At 45.6% G+C, this 20099-nt stretch overlaps 1 protein-coding gene across 18 annotated transcripts in view; it reads left to right on the top strand.

Moving 5' to 3' along the window:
• Positions 1–20099, top strand: part of EXTL3 (exostosin like glycosyltransferase 3) — a 146917-nt gene that overhangs the window by 108402 nt on the left and 18416 nt on the right. For 10 of the 18 annotated variants that reach the window (XM_051842528.2, XM_051842525.2, XM_051842529.2 and 7 more), the window contains 3 exons: positions 179–2810; positions 7966–8031; positions 18539–18666. In XM_051842528.2, coding sequence (XP_051698488.1) covers positions 663–2810; positions 7966–8031; positions 18539–18666 — 2342 coding nt within the window. In that variant the 5' untranslated portion in view covers positions 179–662. The remainder of the gene's footprint in view (positions 1–178; positions 2811–7965; positions 8032–18538; positions 18667–20099) is intronic. The other 8 variants (XM_070068238.1, XM_051842533.2, XM_070068242.1 and 5 more) reach the window with 1 other exon arrangement.

Raw genomic sequence — 20099 nt, 5'->3', positions numbered from 1 at the left:
TCATATAAAAAAAAAAAAGGCCTCTAAATTGGTCTTACGCTGCTCTGTAAGACTTACCCCAATGTCTTACCTTGTTTCATTGTAACAAGATTGAAGCATTTCCCAGAAATGTGCTAAGGCCAGGAGGGTTGTTGAATGGGGTCTTTCCAAGACTGATATGGTTCTCTTTCTTTTGCAGGCCTGTTTGTTGGCAATGACATGGATAAAAGGCTGGCATTTATTTCTGTTCTAATCAACTACTACATAACTGTGAATAGAAGCTATGCATATTTGTTGGTCAGCAAAAGCAAGGAACAAGAGCTATGGCATTTGAAAAAGTCCATCTGATTTCAGGGTATTTTTTCCAGGTTTCATCATCAGGGACTTTCTCCCTTCCATCTCAACAACAAGGTGGCACCTTTTACCATTTGATAAAGATTAAGGACATGCTCTTTGGCCAACAACCAGAACTTAAAATCTGCTGGAAGAGGGTCAGAGACCATTTCAGTTGCAGCTGAGGAAAATGAAGTTTCCGTTTTATTTGATGCCTTGCACAGGGGAGAGCACCAACTCTTGTAGCAAAGTGTAAGTGGACAAAGAGATTTAGTTTTGTGGAATAAACACTCATGGTTATGGCGAGTGACCCAACGTGATCAGAGGTGGCGAGAGCCGCAGAGGAACTCATGACAGGCTATACCATGTTGCGGAATGGGGGCGTGGGGAACGGAGGTCAGACCTGTATGCTGCGCTGGTCCAACCGTATCCGCCTCACGTGGCTCAGTTTTACGCTCTTCATTATCCTGGTTTTCTTCCCCCTCATTGCTCACTATTATCTCACCACACTGGATGAGGCTGATGAGGCAGGCAAGAGGATTTTTGGCCCACGGGCTGGTAATGAGCTCTGCGAGGTAAAGCATGTGCTGGATCTCTGTCGCATCCGCGAGTCTGTAAGTGAAGAGCTCTTACAGCTGGAAGCCAAGCGGCAAGAGCTGAACAGTGAAATCGCCAAGCTGAACCTGAAGATTGAAGCCTGTAAGAAGAGTATTGAGAATGCCAAGCAGGACCTGCTGCAGCTCAAGAATGTCATTAGCCAGACCGAACATTCCTACAAGGAGCTGATGGCCCAAAATCAGCCCAAGCTTTCTCTGCCCATCCGATTGCTCCCAGAGAAGGATGATACCGGCCTTCCCCCTCCAAAGGTCACGCGAGGGTGTCGGCTGCACAACTGTTTTGATTATTCTCGTTGCCCTCTCACCTCTGGCTTCCCAGTGTATGTGTATGACAGTGACCAGTTTGCCTTTGGCAGCTACCTGGATCCTTTAGTCAAGCAGGCTTTTCAGGCTACAGCACGAACCAACGTATATGTTACAGAAAATGCAGACATTGCCTGCCTGTATGTGATATTGGTGGGAGAAATGCAGGAGCCTGTAGTCCTGCAGCCTGCCGACCTTGAGAAGCAGTTGTATTCTCTTCCGCATTGGCGGACAGATGGACACAATCATGTCATCGTCAGTCTGTCCCGGAAATCAGACACGCAGAATTTACTGTATAACATCAGCACGGGCCGTGCCATGGTGGCCCAGTCCACCTTTTATGCTGCCCAGTACAGACCTGGCTTTGACTTGGTAGTATCGCCACTAGTCCATGCCATGTCAGAACCCAACTTCATGGAAATCCCACCACAGGTGCCCGTCAAGCGGAAATATCTCTTCACTTTCCAGGGTGAGAAGATTGAGTCCCTGAGATCCAGCCTTCAGGAGGCTCGCTCGTTTGAAGAAGAAATGGAGGGTGATCCTCCTGCTGACTATGATGATCGGATCATTGCCACGCTAAAGGCAGTCCAGGACAGTAAGCTAGATCAGGTCCTCGTAGAATTTACCTGCAAAAACCAGCCTAAGCCCAGTCTGCCTACTGAGTGGGCATTGTGTGGGGAGCGGGAGGACCGCTTAGAATTACTGAAGCTTTCCACCTTTGCCCTCATCATTACTCCTGGGGACCCTCGCTTGGTTATTTCATCTGGGTGTGCAATACGGCTCTTTGAAGCCCTGGAGGTCGGTGCTGTCCCAGTTGTGCTGGGGGAGCAAGTACAGCTTCCTTACCAAGACATGCTGCAGTGGAATGAGGCGGCCCTGGTGGTGCCCAAGCCACGGGTGACTGAGGTTCACTTCCTGTTACGAAGTCTCTCTGATAGTGATTTACTGGCTATGAGGCGCCAAGGCCGGTTTCTCTGGGAGACTTACTTCTCCACTGCTGACAGTATTTTTAACACTGTGCTGGCTATGATTCGGACTCGCATACAGATCCCAGCTGCTCCTATCCGGGAAGAGGTAGCAGCCGAGATTCCCCACCGTTCAGGCAAAGCTGCTGGAACTGACCCCAACATGGCTGACAATGGGGACCTGGACCTGGGGCCGGTAGAGACGGAGCCACCTTACGCCTCACCCAGATACCTCCGCAACTTCACTTTGACTGTCACTGACTTTTACCGCAGCTGGAACTCTGCTCCAGGGCCTTTCCATCTCTTCCCCCACACTCCCTTCGACCCTGTGTTGCCCTCAGAGGCCAAATTCTTGGGCTCAGGGACTGGATTTCGGCCTATTGGTGGTGGAGCTGGGGGTTCTGGCAAGGAGTTTCAGGCAGCGCTTGGAGGCAATGTGCCACGAGAGCAGTTCACGGTAGTGATGTTGACTTACGAGCGAGAGGAAGTGCTTATGAACTCCTTAGAGAGACTCAATGGCCTTCCTTACCTGAACAAGGTAGTGGTGGTGTGGAATTCTCCCAAGCTGCCATCAGAGGACCTTCTGTGGCCTGACATTGGCGTCCCCATCATGGTAATAAAAGAATGTGCTTTACTGCATGGAACAGTATTTTAATTCCTTTCCCACCTTTCTTTACTTAGCTCTTCTTTTAGTAGAAAGGAATTTGCTTAAACTGTTTTCTAAACCTTTTCTCCATGAGGTTTCTGCTTGTTATTTTTTCAGGCCTTGCCAGTTCCATTGCTGCTGCTCCTTTTGTTGGTCTCCTGAGATCCACTAAAGCTGGAGTTGATACTGGACTCATGAGAATTTACAAAACCCTTTCAGTTTTCATCCAAGTCCTAACAAAGTCGATGATGATGATAAGTGATGGGAAAGCTAGTTTATGATTTAGGCACTGTTACTAGCATTATGTGACTTATCTTATTATCACTGTTTCTTCACTTTATATCTGTGGAAACTGAGGCTTAGAAAGGTTAATTAATTTGCTCCAGGTCACGGTAAGTAATGGAGGAGCTGAGCGTTAGTAGGTCTGATTCCAGGAGCTGGAGTTTTAATCATTCCCCCAAAGGATTTGAGAAGACCTGTGTCCTATACTTGGATATTATAGAAGCTTTTTTTGAAGACTAGAATTGGGGTTTGATAATTGGGAGTTGGAGATTCTGAACCTTCTTTTCTAGATTGTCTTGCAGGTTCTTCTCATTCTTTATTTCTTTATTTATTTTTTGACAGGCAGAGTGGACAGTGAGAGAGAGAGACAGAGAGAAAGGTCTTCCTTTTGCCACTGGTTCATCCTCCAATGGCCGCCGCGGCCGGCGCATCGCGCTGATCCGAAGGCAGGAGCCAGGTACTCATCCTGGTCTCCCATGGGGTGCAGGGCCCAAGGACCTGGGCCATCCTCCACTGCATTCCCTGGCCACAGCAGAGAGCTGGCCTGGAAGAGGGGCAACCGGGACAGAATCCGGCGCCCCGACCGGGACTAGAATCCCGTGTGCCGGCGCCGCAAGGCGGAGGATTAGCCTAGTGAGCCGCGGCGCTGGCTCATTCTTTATTATATCTATCATGGTTAAGTGCTATATTTTACAGGAACGACAATAACTAAAAATACAGGATAGGACATTTCTTTCTGAGGACTTTGTGTATCCACCTGCTGACTTAAACTTGGCAATCTAGAAGAAAGATGGCAGCCATCTCTCTTAAACATGAGGCTTTAGAGCAAGTCTTAAGCAAATTGCCAACTACTTAACCTGCAGTATAGGTAGTTTTCAGAAAAAGGAAGCAAAGAATGGCAAGAAAGGTCTGTGCATTGCTGGAAGATTGCTTAAGAAAATTAGTAGTTTGTAGGGAAGGTTTGTCTGGAAGGGGAATATTTCAGCTACTCAGTTCCAAAAAATTTAGTTCATTGCTGAATTACTTCATTTGCAATATCTACTAAGTAGTAGCATGATATGATAGAAAAAGTGATTTTGAACCGATGTAGTCCTGGGGTAAAGTAATTGTTTTGCCATCTTTGGTTGGCTACTTAACTTCTTTGACCTGCCTTCTAGGAAAATGGCACTAATTATAATACATCTCAGAATACTTTTTCCACCTAAATTCAGACATCCCCTATTATGTTATGGTTAACAGGTCTTTACAAAATGAGCAGCAAGCAAACTCCCAGATTCTAGTCCCTCAGGGAAAAGTGACTTAAAATCAGCATATTAGCTAAATGAATCAACTCTGGAGCCTCTCTGCCATTTCAGAAAATGCTGGCCTGTTTGTACTTATGCTCAGGTTCTCAAATAAGCAGTAGTTGTAAATACCAAATCTCTGTGGGCTGTGAAATCTGGTGAGCCTGAGCCATTTAGGTGGAGAAGCATTGTGTTAGGGGTACCTGATAGAACCCACATATTAAATTTTATCATTGCCTTTTTTTTTTTTTTTTTTTTTTTTTAACAGGCAGAGTGGACAGTGAGAGAGAGAGACAGAGAGAAAAGTCTTTCTTTTCCATTGGTTCACCCCCCAGTGGCTGCTGCGGCCGGCGCACCGCGCTGATCCGAAGCCAGGAGCCAGGTGCTTCTCCTGGTCTCCCATGTGGGTGCAGGGCCCAAGCACTTGGGCCATCCTCCACTGCCCTCCTGGGCCACAGCAGAGAGCTGGACTGGAAGAGGAGCAACCGGGACAGATCCGGCGCCCCGACCGGGACTAGAACGCGGTGTGCCGGCGCCGCAAGGTGGAGGATTAGCCTAGTGAGCCGTGGCGCCGGCCAATTGCTTTCTAATAATTATTTGCATAACTAAGGGATCTGGCTTAGAGTGAAGGTGGTGTTTATTGGGATTTTCCTTAGGTAAGTCCTGTGCTCTATGTGGAGGGAATTTCAGCTTGAATAGGACAGTTGCTGGCAAGGAAACAGGGTCTTCAGCGGTGGGAGAGGCTCCACCAGTTAAAGTGAGCTCTCTCAAAGCTGTAGGACTACCGAACAGAGAGATCTGCTCTCTTTCTCTCTGTTTCTTCCCTTTTTTATTAACAGTTGAGTCTGTGTCTTTAGCTCCTGGAGCACAACAACAAAGATAACTAATGGAAGTGAGATGGAGAATTTATTGTGCCAAGGGATTTGTGGTCTGGTGTTTTGGAAAACTACCCCCCTAGATTGGAGCCCATACTTGTCACAACAGCTTAAAGATGTTCCATTGTTTCCAGACCTCTATGGTTTCTGATGGTATGTCAGTGTTTTTTTTTTTTTTTCCTGTTTTGTTTTTTTCTTCAGATTTTTACTTTCGTATATGAAATGTGTGATTTTCTTTGGCTGCTTGCAAGGTGTTTTCTTCTTTGTTTTTCAGTAGTTTGTCTAGTATATGCCTTGGCATAATTTTCTTTGATTTTTGTTTTAGTAGCCAGTTACTTTGGTTGCACTCGAACTGAAGGTTCTGTCTCTGAAATGACAACACGAATGTTGTTGGGTTGGTTTGTATTTAGCTAGTTTGCTGACAGACGACACCAAACATGCATGTTTTAGGAGTGAGCCAGAGACTGGGCAGTTTACACATAAAATCTGGAGCTCTGCTCTTCTGGCTCTCTCCTGTCTGGAATTTCCCTCCTCCTTTCCAGAGGAAGGGTTGCTCCAAACTCTTTACTCTTATTCTCCAGGCCAGAAAGACTGGGTTTTATATGAGAATTTCAGCCGTCCTTCTGCGTGCCAGTTCTGGCCTGCTCTCCAGGGTAAAAGCAACAGAAACTCTTCCTGTAGCAGTAATTCTCTCCCTGTACTTTTATTTATTTATTTTTTTAATTTCTGTCCAGAGTTGATCATCATCTGTAGGAGAACTGAGTATGGTAGGTGCTGACTCAGCCCTCCTGGAAGCAGAAACCTTCAAGCTGTCCCTTTTTGATACAGAGACCCACAAAAAATTAGATTTGTGTTACTGCTTTATTCTGACCAGTTTACTTATCTTCCTTATTTGTGCTTTATATTTGGGATGATATGAGGGCTTTTTTTTTTTTTTTTTTTTTTTTAAAACAGGCAGAGTAGTGAGAGAGAGAGACAGAGAAAGGTCTTCCTTTTTCCATTGGTTCACCCCCCAAGTGGCTGCTATGGCCGTTGCAGCCAGTGCACTGTGCCAATCTGAAGCCAGGAGCCAGGTGCTTCCTCCTGGTGTCCCTTGTGGGTGCAGGGCCCAAGCACTTGGGCCATCCTCCACTGCACTCCCTGGCCACAGCAGAGAGCTGGCCTGGAAGAGGAGCAACCGGGACAGAATCCGGCACCCCAACTGGGACTAGAACCCAGGTTTCTGGCGCTACAGGCGGAGGATTAGCTTATTGAGCCGCGGCACTGGCCCGATATGAGGGCATTTTAAAAAGTTCATGGAAAATGTAATGAAAACATAACATGCATTTTCCATGGATACTTTGTAGTAATAAATAGGACCTTTTTAGAGCATTTTGTGGAAATGATAATGCAATATTTATCCTTTTTGAGTTTTAATACTTGGGCTGTTAAGAAAAGGACATCTTTGAGTTGTTAACAGTGTAGTTCAGCTCAAAACAGTGCTCAGCCTCATCCTGCCTACTCATTTCTAAGTCTTTTGACATCTACTCTTGGAGTCTTAATTTTACATTCTCTTCTCCATAAAGGGTACAGCTAATTTACACGGTGTGCCTGGGAAGGGCTCTTTGAAGAGGTGACTTTTGAGCAGAAACTTGCTTCAAGTGAGAGAATGGACCGTCTAACTTCTGAGGAATATGGAGGGAACAGCAAGTTTGAGCAGCAACACCCAGTGCACCTAGTAGAGGAGTTGATGAGGAGAGTTTGAAAGGAAAGCAGCCAGGGTCCAAGCACGCAGACTGTAGACACTGTGGTGGAGAGTCTAGGTTTTCTCCTCTGTATGTTCAGAGGTCATCGTGGGGTCCTGAGCAGGGGCATCACATGATATGTGGTCCTGTGGGGAAAGGGCTACATAGCCTAGGTGAAGGTTGAGGGTGGCTTGGAATGGGGCAGTGGTGGTAGAGATGGTGATTTCAGAGATAAGCATATAACATGTCCTTAGTGGATGCCAGGCTCTCTGAGGGAGTGGTAAGGAAGGGCCAGAATGCACCATTTTTTCCAAATGAAAACTCTGGAGCTAGGATATTATTTTTTACTGCCCCTTTCTCTCCATTCCAACTTTGATATTAAAATTGAATAAGAAAGTTCTGTTTTGGAAACTTAAATGTCACACCTTTTTTTTTTTTTATAAACTTTTAAGTAAAATTAGATTACTTAAATGTAATTTTTTAAAGATTTTATTTATTTTACTTGAAAGAGTTAGAGAGAGAGGAGACACATACACACACACACACACACACACACACACACAGAGAGAGAGAGAGAGAGAGAGGTCCTCCATCCAATGGTTCACTTCCCAATTGGCTGCAACGGCCGGAGCTGTGCCAATCCAAAGCCAGGAGCCAGGAGCTTCTTCCAGGTCTCTCACGTGGGTGCAGGGGTCCAAGACTTGGGCCATCTTCCACTGCTTTCCCACGCCATAACAAAGAGCCAGATTGGAAGAGGAGCAGCCGGGTCTTGAACCTGTGCCCATATGGGATGCTGGCACTGCAGGCCAGGGCATTAATGGCGCCGGCCCTTTAATGTAATTTTAATAGTGTTTTCCCAGTAGTCTGTTAGGGAAAAGGAGAGAACACAGATGGGAAGCTGCCTTGGTAGTCTGCTCATGGCATCATGAATTTTCCAACTTGGGACTCTGCCTTTCAGGCTGTTGGAAGACTTGACCTTGGGCAGAGGAGAGATCATTCTAAAGCCCTGCTTCTCAGAAAGTTGGTAAGTTGGGACCTGTGTTGTGGTATAGTGGGTTAAGCTGCTGGCATCCTATATGAGTGCTGGTTTGAGTCCAGGCTGCTCCACTTCTGATCCAGTCCCCTGCTAATACACCTGGGAAAGCAGTAGAAGATGGCCCAACTACTTGAGATCCTGCTACCCACTTGGGAGACCTGGATGGAGTTTCAGGTTCCTGGCTGTGGCCTGGCCCAGCCTTGGTGGTTGTGGTCATTTGGGGAGAACCAGTGCATGGAAGATGGCTGTCTCTTCTTTCTCTGTAATTCTGCCTTTCAAATAAATACATCTTTAAAAAAAGTAAAGTTGATAAGCTTGGTTTTTAAAATCATACCTTTATTTTTTCCAAAGATTTATTTATTTGAAAGAGTTACACAGGGGTGGGAGGGAGAGCGAGAGAGCGAGCAAGAGAGCACAAGTGTACAAACTTCCATCCACTGGTTCACTCCCCAGATGGCCACAATGGCCAGGGCTGAGCCAGATCAAAGCCAGGATCCAGGAGCTTCTTCTGGGTCTCCTACATGGGGGCAGGGGCCCAAATACTTGGGCCATCCTCTACTGCCTTTCCCAGGCCATTAGCAGGGAGCTGGATGAGAAATGGAACAGCTGGAACATAATTGGCACCCATTATGGGATACCAGTGTCATAGGAGGTGGCTTTACCCACCCTGCCATAATGCCAGTCCCTGATCTTTCTATCATCCTTCAGATGATGATTTCATAAAGTTGTGAATTCTAGGTAAAGCTAACAGGAAAAACCTTGTCCAGCTTCTGAAGTCCAAGACCAAGCAAAATCTGACAGGCTTTGCTAGGTATTGGTGTATCTGGGTGATTTGGACTTTTGACAGTATTTACTAACTCGGTGGCTATCACCGTGGTTTTCTCTTTCTGTTTGTGAATGGACTGCAAGGTTGCAAAGGAAAATCATATAAAACAAAGCTATAAAAAATCAGATGGCCGGCGCGGTGGCTCAATAGGCTAATCCTCCGCCTGCAACACCGGCACACTGGGTTCTAGTCCCAGTTGGGGCTCCAGATTCTGTCCCGGTTGCTCCTCTTCCAGTCCAGCTCTCTGCTGTGGCCTGGGAGTGTAGTGGAGGATGGCCCAAGTGCTTGGGCCCTGCACCCACATGGGAGACCAGGAGAAGCACCTGGCTCCTGGCTTCGGATCAGCGTGGTGTGCTGGTCGCAGCGCACCGGCCGCAGCAGCCATTGGGGGGTGAACCAACAGAAAAAGGAAGATCTTTCTCTCTGTCTCTCTCTCACTGTCCACTCTGCCTGTCCAAAAAAAAAAAAAAAATCAGAAATCAGTAGCAAAAATGATAGAAATTTAAAGGAATTGCAAAAAAGTCATGTTGTGCAAGTAATTTACTAATTGTGGTACATCAATTCTTTTTTTAAAACTTATTTGAAAGGGAAAGTTAGGGAGGGAGAGAGCGAGAGATATCGAGAGATCAAGAGATCTGTCTGTGGGTTCACTCCCCAGATGGCTGCAATGGCTAGGCCTGGGCCAGGCTGAATCCAAGAGCCCAGAGCTGCTTCTAGGTCTCCCACATTGGTATGCAGGCTTAAGCACTTGGGCCATCTTCCACTGCTTTCCTTGGTGCATTAGCAAGTAGCTGGATGGGAACTGGAGCAGCTGAACTCTAAGCAGTGCCCACGTGGGATGCTGGGGTCTCAGCTGTGGTATAAGCTACTATTGCCAAAATCCTGGCCCTGTCACATCAATTCTTTAAGTTATATCTCCCTGTCTCTCTCTCTCTCTCTTTTTTTTTTAAAGGTTTATTTTTATTAATTTGAAAGGAGGAGTGATATGGAGAGCAGAGATCTTCCATCTCCTGGCTCATTCCCCAAATGACTGCAACAGCCAGGGCTGGGCCAGGCCAAAGCCAGGAGCCAGGAGCTCCATCTGGGTGTCCCATGTGGATGGCAGGGGCTCAAGTACTTGAGCCATCTTCTGCTTTTCCAGGTGTGTTGGCAGAGAGCTGGAAGTGGAGCACCTGGGACTCGAACTGGTGCTCTGATGCGGGATGCCAGCAGTGGCTTAACCCAGTATACCAAAATGTGGGACCCTCTGATAAACTCTCGACTACTTCGAAGTGAAGAATCTGGGGCTGTAAGAATTTCAGGTCATGTGGTTCATTAATACCTAACTATGACTGGGTTTCAGGACTTTTGACCATAATTCAGTGTTTGTTTATTTTTTACCAAGTCAGAAATTCTTGGAAAGGCACAAACTTGTTTCTAAATAAATAATAAGTTACATATTTAGATATGACTAAATGTGTCAAAATTAAAATATATGTATAAAATATATATGTAAAACATATCACAAACTAGGAAGGGGCTGTGCCAATCTCATATGATAATGGCAACAATTTCTCAGCATTTTCAATGTGCCGTATATGGTTTTCATGTGCTTTGATGCTGACTCTCACTTAAGCTATTTTACATGTAGTTTCATAGAGATCAGTGGCAACTTTTATAAATTAAAACAGGCTGTCTCAAAAGTTAAAGCAGGCCGGCGCCGCGGCTCAATAGGCTAATCCTCCGCCTAGCGGCGCCGGCACACCGGGTTCTAGTCCCGGTCGGGGCGCCGGATTCTGTCCCGGTTGCCCCTCTTCCAGGCCAGCCCTCTGCTGTGGCCAGGGAGTGCAGTGGAGGATGGCCCAGGTGCTTGGGCCCTGCACCCCATGGGAGACCAGGAAAAACACCTGGCTCCTGGCTCCTGCCATCGGATCAGCGCGGTGCGCTGGCCGCAGCGCGCCGGCCGCGGCGGCCATTGGAGGGTGAACCAACGGCAAAGGAAGACCTTTCTCTCTGTCTCTCTCTCTCACTGTCCACTCTGCCTGTCAAAAAAAAAATAAAAAAAAATAAAAAAAAAAAAAGTTAAAGCATACACCATTTTTAAAATACCGCAGTAGGCCCATATTTGGAGTTAAAAATGGAAAACTTGATTCACCATCTTACTTTCTTATTCCTTTCCATTCCTCCTTGGTGTTTTCTAGTTTTTGCCCCCACCACTTGATATTTATTGAATGACCAAGAATCCGTAGAGTAACCTAGAGGTTGAAATGCTGCTGCTTTTTTCCAGTGTCCTCTCTGCCACTCACCTTTTCACCCACTCACCTCAAGCGTTGTCTCACTCTTGATGGAGGCACATATGACTGTGTGCCTCATCTGGTACTTCCTTTTTTGATTTCCAAGCTCTAAGTTAGAGGAGGGCGGTGATGGGAGACTAAAGTTAGTTGTCATTTCCCTTTCTGGCCTGTATGACATAGGTTTGATGTACATTCATTTTCAGGTATGGATTCATGACAGAAGTACATCATGCGTGTGTACATATTGTTGGAGGCTGAAGGTTGTTGGGCTTGGCTGGGCCAAGTGCAATCTAAAAGAGAAAAAGGACATTTAAGTGTGTTTAAGTTGCTAAATTTAGTGGTGATGGGATTCTAGGCCTTTGCTGTCCTGTTCCATTGTGATGAGAAGAAAGGTCTGATGAGAGAAGTCAACACTTTGATGTGTGATGGTAAAACAGAAAAACTAGTGAGGTATTGTAAGGGAGCACTGTATGTGAAATAGGAAAAATGAATGGTAGTGAGCTCCTCACTTGATTGTTAGAGGTTGATGGACTTTTTGCTATCGAAAACTACATTACATACTAAGAACTTTCCTGATTACTTCCTAGTGATATCATTTTTTAATATTATAAAATATATTGGATGTTTAAATGTGGTTCTGATCTGTAAACTTCCCAAGTCTTTAGTCCATATTCTGCGAATAGAATGACAGGACTAAGTTGTGTTTCATTTTTGTCTCATTCATTGTTTATGAAATCTTTGGAGAACATCTATATGTCAAGCACTATTCTCAGTTCATCTGGTCAGTATCATACTAGTAATTAAAGCAATAATTTGAAAGTCTTCACAAGTTACCAAAGTAATCATAAAGTGTCTAATAATAGCAATACAGTATACAAGCATGGAGAAATAGCCAGTGTTATGGTGGGGAGTGTTTGCTTGTTTGAGAGATAGAAAAGACTGGGGAAGAGGGAGAGCAAGAGCACTCACATCAACTGATTGGTTCAGTGGCTGGAGCTGAGGCTGGGCCTCGTTGAAGCAGGGAGCCAGGAACTCAAGCCAAGTCTCCCAGGAACCCATCTACCTGACCTATCACCACTGCCTCTCAGACTGCATTAGCAAGAAATTAGTCAGGAGACAAAGGTCGGCTTTGAGCCTATGTACTCAAATATGGGATGTGGGCAGTCTTAATGAGCGTCTTAACTCCTAGGCCAAATGCCTGCCCTGAGAGTGTTATTTTATTTTAAAACAAAACATAAAAATGAGAATATTTCTCTCTTTTTTAATTTAAAAATTATTTATTTGAGAAATAAAAAAGGGAGGGTGACACAGAGATCTCCCATCTGCCACTTTATTCTTGATGCTTGCAGCAGTGGGGGCTTGGCCAGACTGAAGCTGGGCGCTGGGAACTCAACCTAGGCCTCCTGTGTTGGAGACAGTGATCCAAGTACTTGTACCCGGGAGCTTGTGGCTTCCTAGGGTGCTCATTTCTAGGAAGCTAAAATTGGGAGTGTAACTGGGACCTGAACCCAGGCACTGTGATATCACCCCAAGTGGTGTGTTACAAATGCTCGCCTCACGAATCTTCCCTAAATTCTTAGAGGCCTGTGGTGATCTGCGTGTCTACACTTAAGAATTTTGTCTTGTCCTTCAGCTTTTGGCACCAGCACTGATAATGGTTGATTTTCTGAGCCTTTGTCTAGCTTTAAGTATTACAGCTTTGAAGCAAAAGCATTGGAAGAAAGCCTTTACCTCTCACTCCACAGTTTTAGTTTGTATTTGGAAAGCTTTTACGGGCTGAAATGTCCTTGTGGTTATGGGGAAAAGGTGATTGTCCTTAGATAAGGAACTACAGTTATTCTGCAAAGTACCATTTGCTTTACTGTCTTCTGCGGGTTGACTTTAAATAGAGTCTTTACAGTGGCACCAGTGACATCTAGGGCCAGATAAATTTTTATTGAGAAAGGGTGTCCTGTGCCTTATGAGATTTGGTAGCAGAGTCCTACTGAACATCCTTAACATGTTGCTGTGAGCCAGGCCGGAGGGGCCCAGTGGGATGAGTGGAGGTGGTAGGTGCAGAGTGTTCCTAGAATCCCTAGTAGCAGTTCTCTTCTTGCCACTTCTTAGCCAAGTAATGGACTTGAATAAACGTCAAAAAACTGGCTGTGCAGTCTAAGCCCAAGCACAAGCAAGTCTAAGCCCAGTAAACCAAGGAGGTTTGCTGTTAAACCTCCTCTGTGACCCCACCGAAGTCTTCTAAAGAATGAGTCAAGTTCTGATTTGACTCAGTTTATTAATTGGACGGGCTCTAGGTTTCAAATCATGAGGATTTTAGTTTTTCTTATTTTTGGAGTTAGCTTGTTTATGGGATCATCAAGTTTGGCTCATAGTCACTTCAGTTTTTGCAGACAACATGGAGCTGTGTTGATCTAGCAGAGGCTGCTTATGCTAACACATGGAGTGAGTGGAGGAATTGGAATTTGAGCCCAAGCTTTTTTGATCGACTCCAGTGCCATGTTTTTTTCCTTCTGTCCCAGTGCTTCTCAAAATTTAATGTGCAAAGGAATCACCTGGGGATTGACTCAGTTGCAGGGGTGAGATGGGGCGTGGGTTACTGCAGTTCTGCATTTCTCAATTTCTTTTTATTTATTTGATTTCTTTGACACAGTTCCCACCTGAATTGCATCCTCTAAATGCTCACAATGGTCAGGGCTAGGCCAGGGCCAAGCTGGGAGCTGGAAACTCAGTGTAGGAATTCAATTCAGGTCTCCCATATGCGTGGCAAGAACCAGCTACTGGAGCCGTCACCTGCTTGCCTCCCAGGGTCTGCAGTGGCAGGAAGCTGGAGTTGGCAGCCAGAGCAGGGTATCAAACCCAGCTTCTCTGATGTGGGATGTAGGCATCCTCACTGTTAGACCATTAGCTGTACCAGTTCTGCATTTCTGACAATCTCAGGTGAAGTCTGTGCCTCTGGTCTTCAGGCCACATCTTGGTTATTCATGATCTGTATTGTGTTCTGGCATTACTAATTTTGCTATAGATAACCCTCATGGAGGTTAATTCACAACGTTGATAATCTGCACAAATTGAATTTTTCAGTGTTTTCACTTTGAGCTGTGTGTAATCACCACTGTGAATTGAGGAGGGGCTTTATTCCACTGAACTGGCAGAATCATAGTTCTGTGTTACATGAAGGCGAGGTATGTTAGGAAAGGAAAATGAATGGCCAGCGCTGTGGCTCACTAGGCTAATCCTCCACCTGTAGCGCCGGCATCCCGGGTTCTAGTCCTGGTCGGGGCACCGGATTCTGTCCCAGTTGCCCCTCTTCCAGGCCAGCTCTCTGCTATGGCCTCGGGAGCGCAGTGGAAGATGGCCCAAGTGCTTGGGCCCTGCACCCACATGGGAGACCAGGAGAAGCACCTGGCTCCTGCCTTCAGATCAGCGCCGTGTGCCGGCCGTGGCGCGCCGGCTGCAGCAGCCACTGGAGGGTGAACCAACGACAAAGGAAGACCTTTCTCTCTGTCTCTCTCTCTCACTATCCACTCTGCCTGTCAAAAAAAAAAAAAAAGGAAAATGAATGTTGTAGAGGGTTTGGTGAGAGTCTGAGTAGATGGTAGATGGCTGCTGTGTCCCTTCACTTACTGGAAAGGTGCACATTGTTTTTCACTTGAACATCTGTGAGATAGGGATGCGTCTTGCAGTAGATGACATTTTGCCATTGCTGAGCTGGCCATTTGACTCGTGCCACTTCTGGCTGGCCCCTCTCCTGCTCCATGGGGAATGGAGCCCAGCAGCTGCTGAGATGCGTACATTGCGTTGTCCTCTTCCTGCCACTCTTATTTTTCCTGACACATGCCTCAGTTCCTTCGCTCTATCACAGCTGAATCTGAGTTTAGACCATCAGCTGCCGACTTGGGCATTTTATACGGGTCTGACATGCTGTGGGCAGGATGGATTTCTATTTGTTGCTGACTGTGATCATCACCTGTTTAATGCAAGGGTAATTCAAAGAGTTTTTGGTGGGGCCGGCACCATGGCGTAGTAGGTTAATTCTCCACCTGCAGCGCTGGCATCCCATATGGGTGCCAGTTCTAGTCCCGGCTGCTGCTCTTCCAATCCAGCTCTCTGCTATAGCCTGGGAAAGCAGTAGTAGATGGCCCAAGTGCCTGGGCCCCTGCACCCTGGCTCCTGGCTTTGGATCGGCGCAGCGCCAGCTGCGGCGGCTATTTGGGGAGTGAACCAACGGAAGGAAGACCTTTCTCTCTGTCTCCTGTCTCTTCCTCTCACTGTCTGAAACTCTACCTCTCAAATAAACAAAATTTAAAAAAAAAAACAAAAAACAGAGTTTCTGGTATCTGCAGTTGCATATCTGCAACAGATTTTATCCTGAGTTGAGTTTTAACTCTTCTGAGGCTGAGACAAAATCTAAAAACACACCCCCCTCCCTATTTTTTTAAAGATTATTTATTTATTTATTTATCTGAAAGGCAGAGTTATAAAAAGAGAGAGGGGGAGTGAGGGAGAGAGAGGAAGAGGGAGAGGTCTTCTATTTGCTGGTTCACTCCCCAATTGGCTGCAACTGCCGGAGCTGCGCTGATCTGAAGCCCGGCAGCCGGGACTCGAGCCGGCGCCTATATGGGATGCTAGCACTACAGGCAGTGGCTTCACCCGCAGGCTGCAGCGCTGGCCCGAAGTGATTCTTTCTGATAAGGAGATGCAGCAGAAAGCTTCTGATCTGAGTCTCCCCTGGGAGGGTAAATTTGATGGAAGACTGAGGGAAAGGTATTTTAAACTGGAGAGACAATGCTAGTGTGGTCATGGGAGTACCTTTGAAACCTTTCAAAACTTTTAGACCTTGGATAAAATTAATTCATCATGTTAGGTAGAGGTATCCTTGGTATAAGGAAAATGGTCTGTCGAAGGTAAAATGACTCTGGCTTTCTAAAAAGACGATTACTTACAAGGTTGTGTTTGGTTTTTGAGAATTAAATGGTTGTTTCTTATTAATCGGATTAACTAGATAAAGTTAATATAAAAATAAGCTTTCAAAGCACTGACTGGTCATCACTTGTTGATAGAAGATAATTTAAAAAGGTAGAAAATTAAATCAAAAGTTAAGTTTATTTTGGCACACATTTTTTTTTCAAATAAACACCTAGTTTTTTTATAGTATATAGTTTTCATGAACTTTCAGGAGACCTTTCATAAACATGGATTTAAGTGGTTATTTTTGCACCAAAATAAACTTATATCCTCTTTACAATTTTTTAAAAAGATTATTTATTTTAAAAGTGAGAGTTAACAGAGAAAGAGGGAGACAGAGAGAGGTCTTCCATCATTTGGTTCATTCCTGAGATGGCTGCAATGGCCAGCCCTGGACCAGGCTGAAGCCAGGAGCCAGGAGCTTCATCTGGGTCTCCCAAGTGAGTGCAGGGGTCTAAACACTTGGGCCACCTTCCCCTGTTTTCCTAGGCCATCAGCAGGGAAGTAGATCAGAAGTAGAGGAGCCAGAATGTGAATGGGCACTGATATGAGATGTGGGTGTTACAGGCAGCAGATTTACTTGCTAAGCCACACGGGCACCTAAACTTACCTTTTAATTCCATTTGCCACAAACTTTTTTTCTCACAAACCGAAAAACAAGAGATCCTGTGCCCCTCTGCTGGTTCACTCTCCAAACCTGCAATTGCCTAGCCTGGGCCCACAAACTCAATCCAAGGCTCCCATGTGGATGGCAGGAACCCAGTTCCTTGAGCCATCACTTGGTACTCCCAGTGACTGCATTAGCAGGAAGCTGGGGTCACGAGCTGGAGTGTTAAACCCAGACACTTTGAAATGGGATGCAAGCCTGCTAACTGACCTTTTAACCACTAGGCCAAACTCCCACCCCTCCACACACTTTTTGAAGTACCCTTATTTTAGGTAGCAAGCTACCAGCTACGTTGTAGGTTAACTACTTATCTGAAATATAGCTTGAAATAAAATTTTTTGTTATATCTAATTCTGTTTAAGACACAAGTATCTGTTTTATGGAAAAAAAAACACTACTTTGCATATTTGGATCACTTTGAATAGATGTAGTTTGAATTTGCTGAAGACACAGAAGCTGTTTACGTAGATAAAATTTAAAGAAGGCAGTCAGCAGACATTCGGCACAGCAGTTAAGATGCTGTTGGGGACAATATTGGAATGCCTGGTTTGAGTCCCAGCTCCTCAGCTTCTGATCCAGCTCCCTGTTGCTGTGCACTCTGAGAGGCATCAGGTGATGACTCAAGTACCTAGGTGTGTCCCACACACAGGGGAGACCCATATGGAGTTCCAGGCTTCTGGGTTAGACTTGGCCCGGCCTTGGCTGTTGTGAACATTTTAGGAGCAAACCAGTAGATGGAGAGATCTTTCTCTGTCTTTTAAATAAAATAAAAATAAATTTTAAAACTAAATTTAAAATCTCTATATATACACTGAATAGTGAGCATTGTAGATAGGAATTGCAAAGGTGAAGTAATTCATCTCCATACGGTGATCTGTGGGTGTTTGTTTTGCTTTCTACCCCCAAAAATGCCTTAAAATTGGAGGTCAGAAATAACATACACGCAAGGGAATTTTGAATTTGGATTTAAAGTTTATGAGCCAGCTAGGAGATTCCAGCACTGGGAACCGACATCTCAGCTCCACTCTGCCACCTTGTGTTCTCTTGGGAAAGTTATTTTTAATGTCCGTGATTGGTATATCACGTATGTAAAAGAGTCCTTAGCTTTAGCTTGTTTCACAGGATAATTTATGAGGCAAATGAATAAAGCTTAAGGTGTGAAATCATTATACATTTGTTGAATTGTAAGAAAGTTACTTCTAGGCTGGCGCTGCGGCTCACTAGGCTAATCCTCCGCCTTGCGGTGCTGGCACACCGGGTTCTAGTCCGGTCGGGGCGCCGGATTCTGTCCCGGTTGCCCCTTTTCCAGGCCAGCTCCCTGCTGTGGCCAGGGAGTGCAGTGGAGGATGGCCCAAGTGCTTGGGCCCTGCACCCCATGGGAGACCAGGATGAGTACCTGGCTCCTGCCATCGGATCAGCGTGGTGCGCCGGCCGCAGCGCGCTGGCTGCGGCAGCCATTGGAGGGTGAACCAACGGCAAAGGAAGACCTTTCTCTCTGTCTCTCTCTCTCACTATCCACTCTGCCTGTCAAAAAATTTAAAAAAAAAAAAAAAAAAAAAAAAAAAAAAAAAAAAAGACAGTTACTTCTGAAAGGCATATGCTAGATTTTACAATTGATAGGTGATCAAAAAAAAAAAAAAAAAACAATTGATAGGTGATCAGGCAAAATTATTCACTGAACATAGCCACAGTCTCCTTTGAGCTGAAGTTTTGATCTTGCCTTCTGTAGTGCAGCATGATTTTTAGTGTGTGCTCTTTCTCTTTCAGGTGGTCCGAACTGAGAAGAACAGTTTGAACAACCGATTCTTGCCCTGGAATGAAATTGAGACAGAGGCTATCCTGTCTATTGACGATGATGCTCACCTTCGCCACGATGAGATCATGTTTGGATTTCGGTGAGGGACTACTTTGCAAGAAGGAAACGCTTGACTTTGCAAGTGGCAGAAACCAACTCAGACCTGGATTAGGCAGCAAAATGAATTTCTGCCCCTTTCTTAGAGGTAGAAAGGGGTGATGTAGGACATGGCTGGATCCAGAGTCTCAGTTGGTCTTGGAGGATTTCGTTTCTCTTGCTCTCTAGGTTCTGCTGTGCCTTGGATAGGCTCTTCCTCTGTGGCCAGGAGGATGGAATTCTTAGGTCGGTCGGACCAGGGTTGCTGCCTGCTCTTAGAACTACAAGTATAAGGAGACTTTAGAAATTCATGGAAAATAGAGTTAGTTGATTTTGGCGTAGAAAACTTTAGAATTCATGCGTCTGAGAGTTCTTCAAAAAGTTCATGAAAATAATGCATATTATAAAAAAGTTATACTTCTCAAAAATTTCTTAGTACCAAAATTTATCTTTGAATTCTGAATATCCACAAGCTTTCTGAAGTACTCTCACATACCATCCTCAAATCCAAACCTCAAGCTGTGACTGGAGACAAGGGCTAGTTCTCAAAGCAAAATTGTAGGTTTTTGTTAGAGCACTGGGAAGTGATTCCCTGGCAGCTAGAAGCAGCATACTGCTATGTGATATGTTGGGACAGTGGAATATGGCCAGAGTACTGGATCCAAAATGATTTCAAGATAGATGGGTTTAGGCCGGCGCTGCGGCTCACTTGGCTAACTCTCCTCCTGCAGCGCCAGCACCCTGAGTTCTAGTCCCGGTCTCGGCGCTGGTTCTGTCCCGGTTCCTCCTCTTCCAGTCCAGCTCTCTGCTGTGGCCCGGGAAGGCAGTGGAGGATGGCCCAAGTGCTTGGGCCCTGCACCCACATGGGAGACCAGGAGGAAGCACCTGGCTTCTGGCTTTGGATTGGTGCAGCACGCAGGCCGTGGCGGCCATTTGGGGGGTGAACCAACGGAAGGAAGACCTTTCTCTCTGTCTCGCTCTCACTGTCTAACTCTGCCTGTCAAAAAAAAAAAAAAAAAAAAAAAAAAAAGATGGATGGGTTTGAAGCAGAGCTCCAAGAGCAAAAAGGAGGAGGTGGTGGTGGTGTTGGCCACTGCTGCTGCTTACCATTTGTTGACCCTGTGCTGTGTGTCAGGGACTAGCTGAGTACTGTGTCCGGTTTATCTCCGTGATCCTCCATCAACTACAACTTGCATCACCAAGTTGTAGTTATTTCCATGTATGTAGAAGTAATTGAGATCCAAAAGAACAAAGCTATGCAGACAAAAAGTGGCAGACAGAGCTAGGACACAATGCATGTTTGCCTAACTCCAGAGCTTCCATTCAGCCACTTAATTGTGCTGCTTTCTTGAATCTTCAAAGTTGCTATTAGATACTAAGCATCCCACTGAGGGCACACTGCAGGGAAGAGGATGGAGTAGATCAGGGCCACTCGAA

The sequence above is a fragment of the Oryctolagus cuniculus genome, chromosome 2 (genome assembly GCF_964237555.1).
Source record: "Oryctolagus cuniculus chromosome 2, mOryCun1.1, whole genome shotgun sequence".
NCBI classification, from domain to species: Eukaryota; Metazoa; Chordata; class Mammalia; order Lagomorpha; family Leporidae; genus Oryctolagus; species Oryctolagus cuniculus.
Note: the sequence above shows the minus strand (reverse complement) of the source record. Positions and strands in the feature narration are given on the sequence as shown.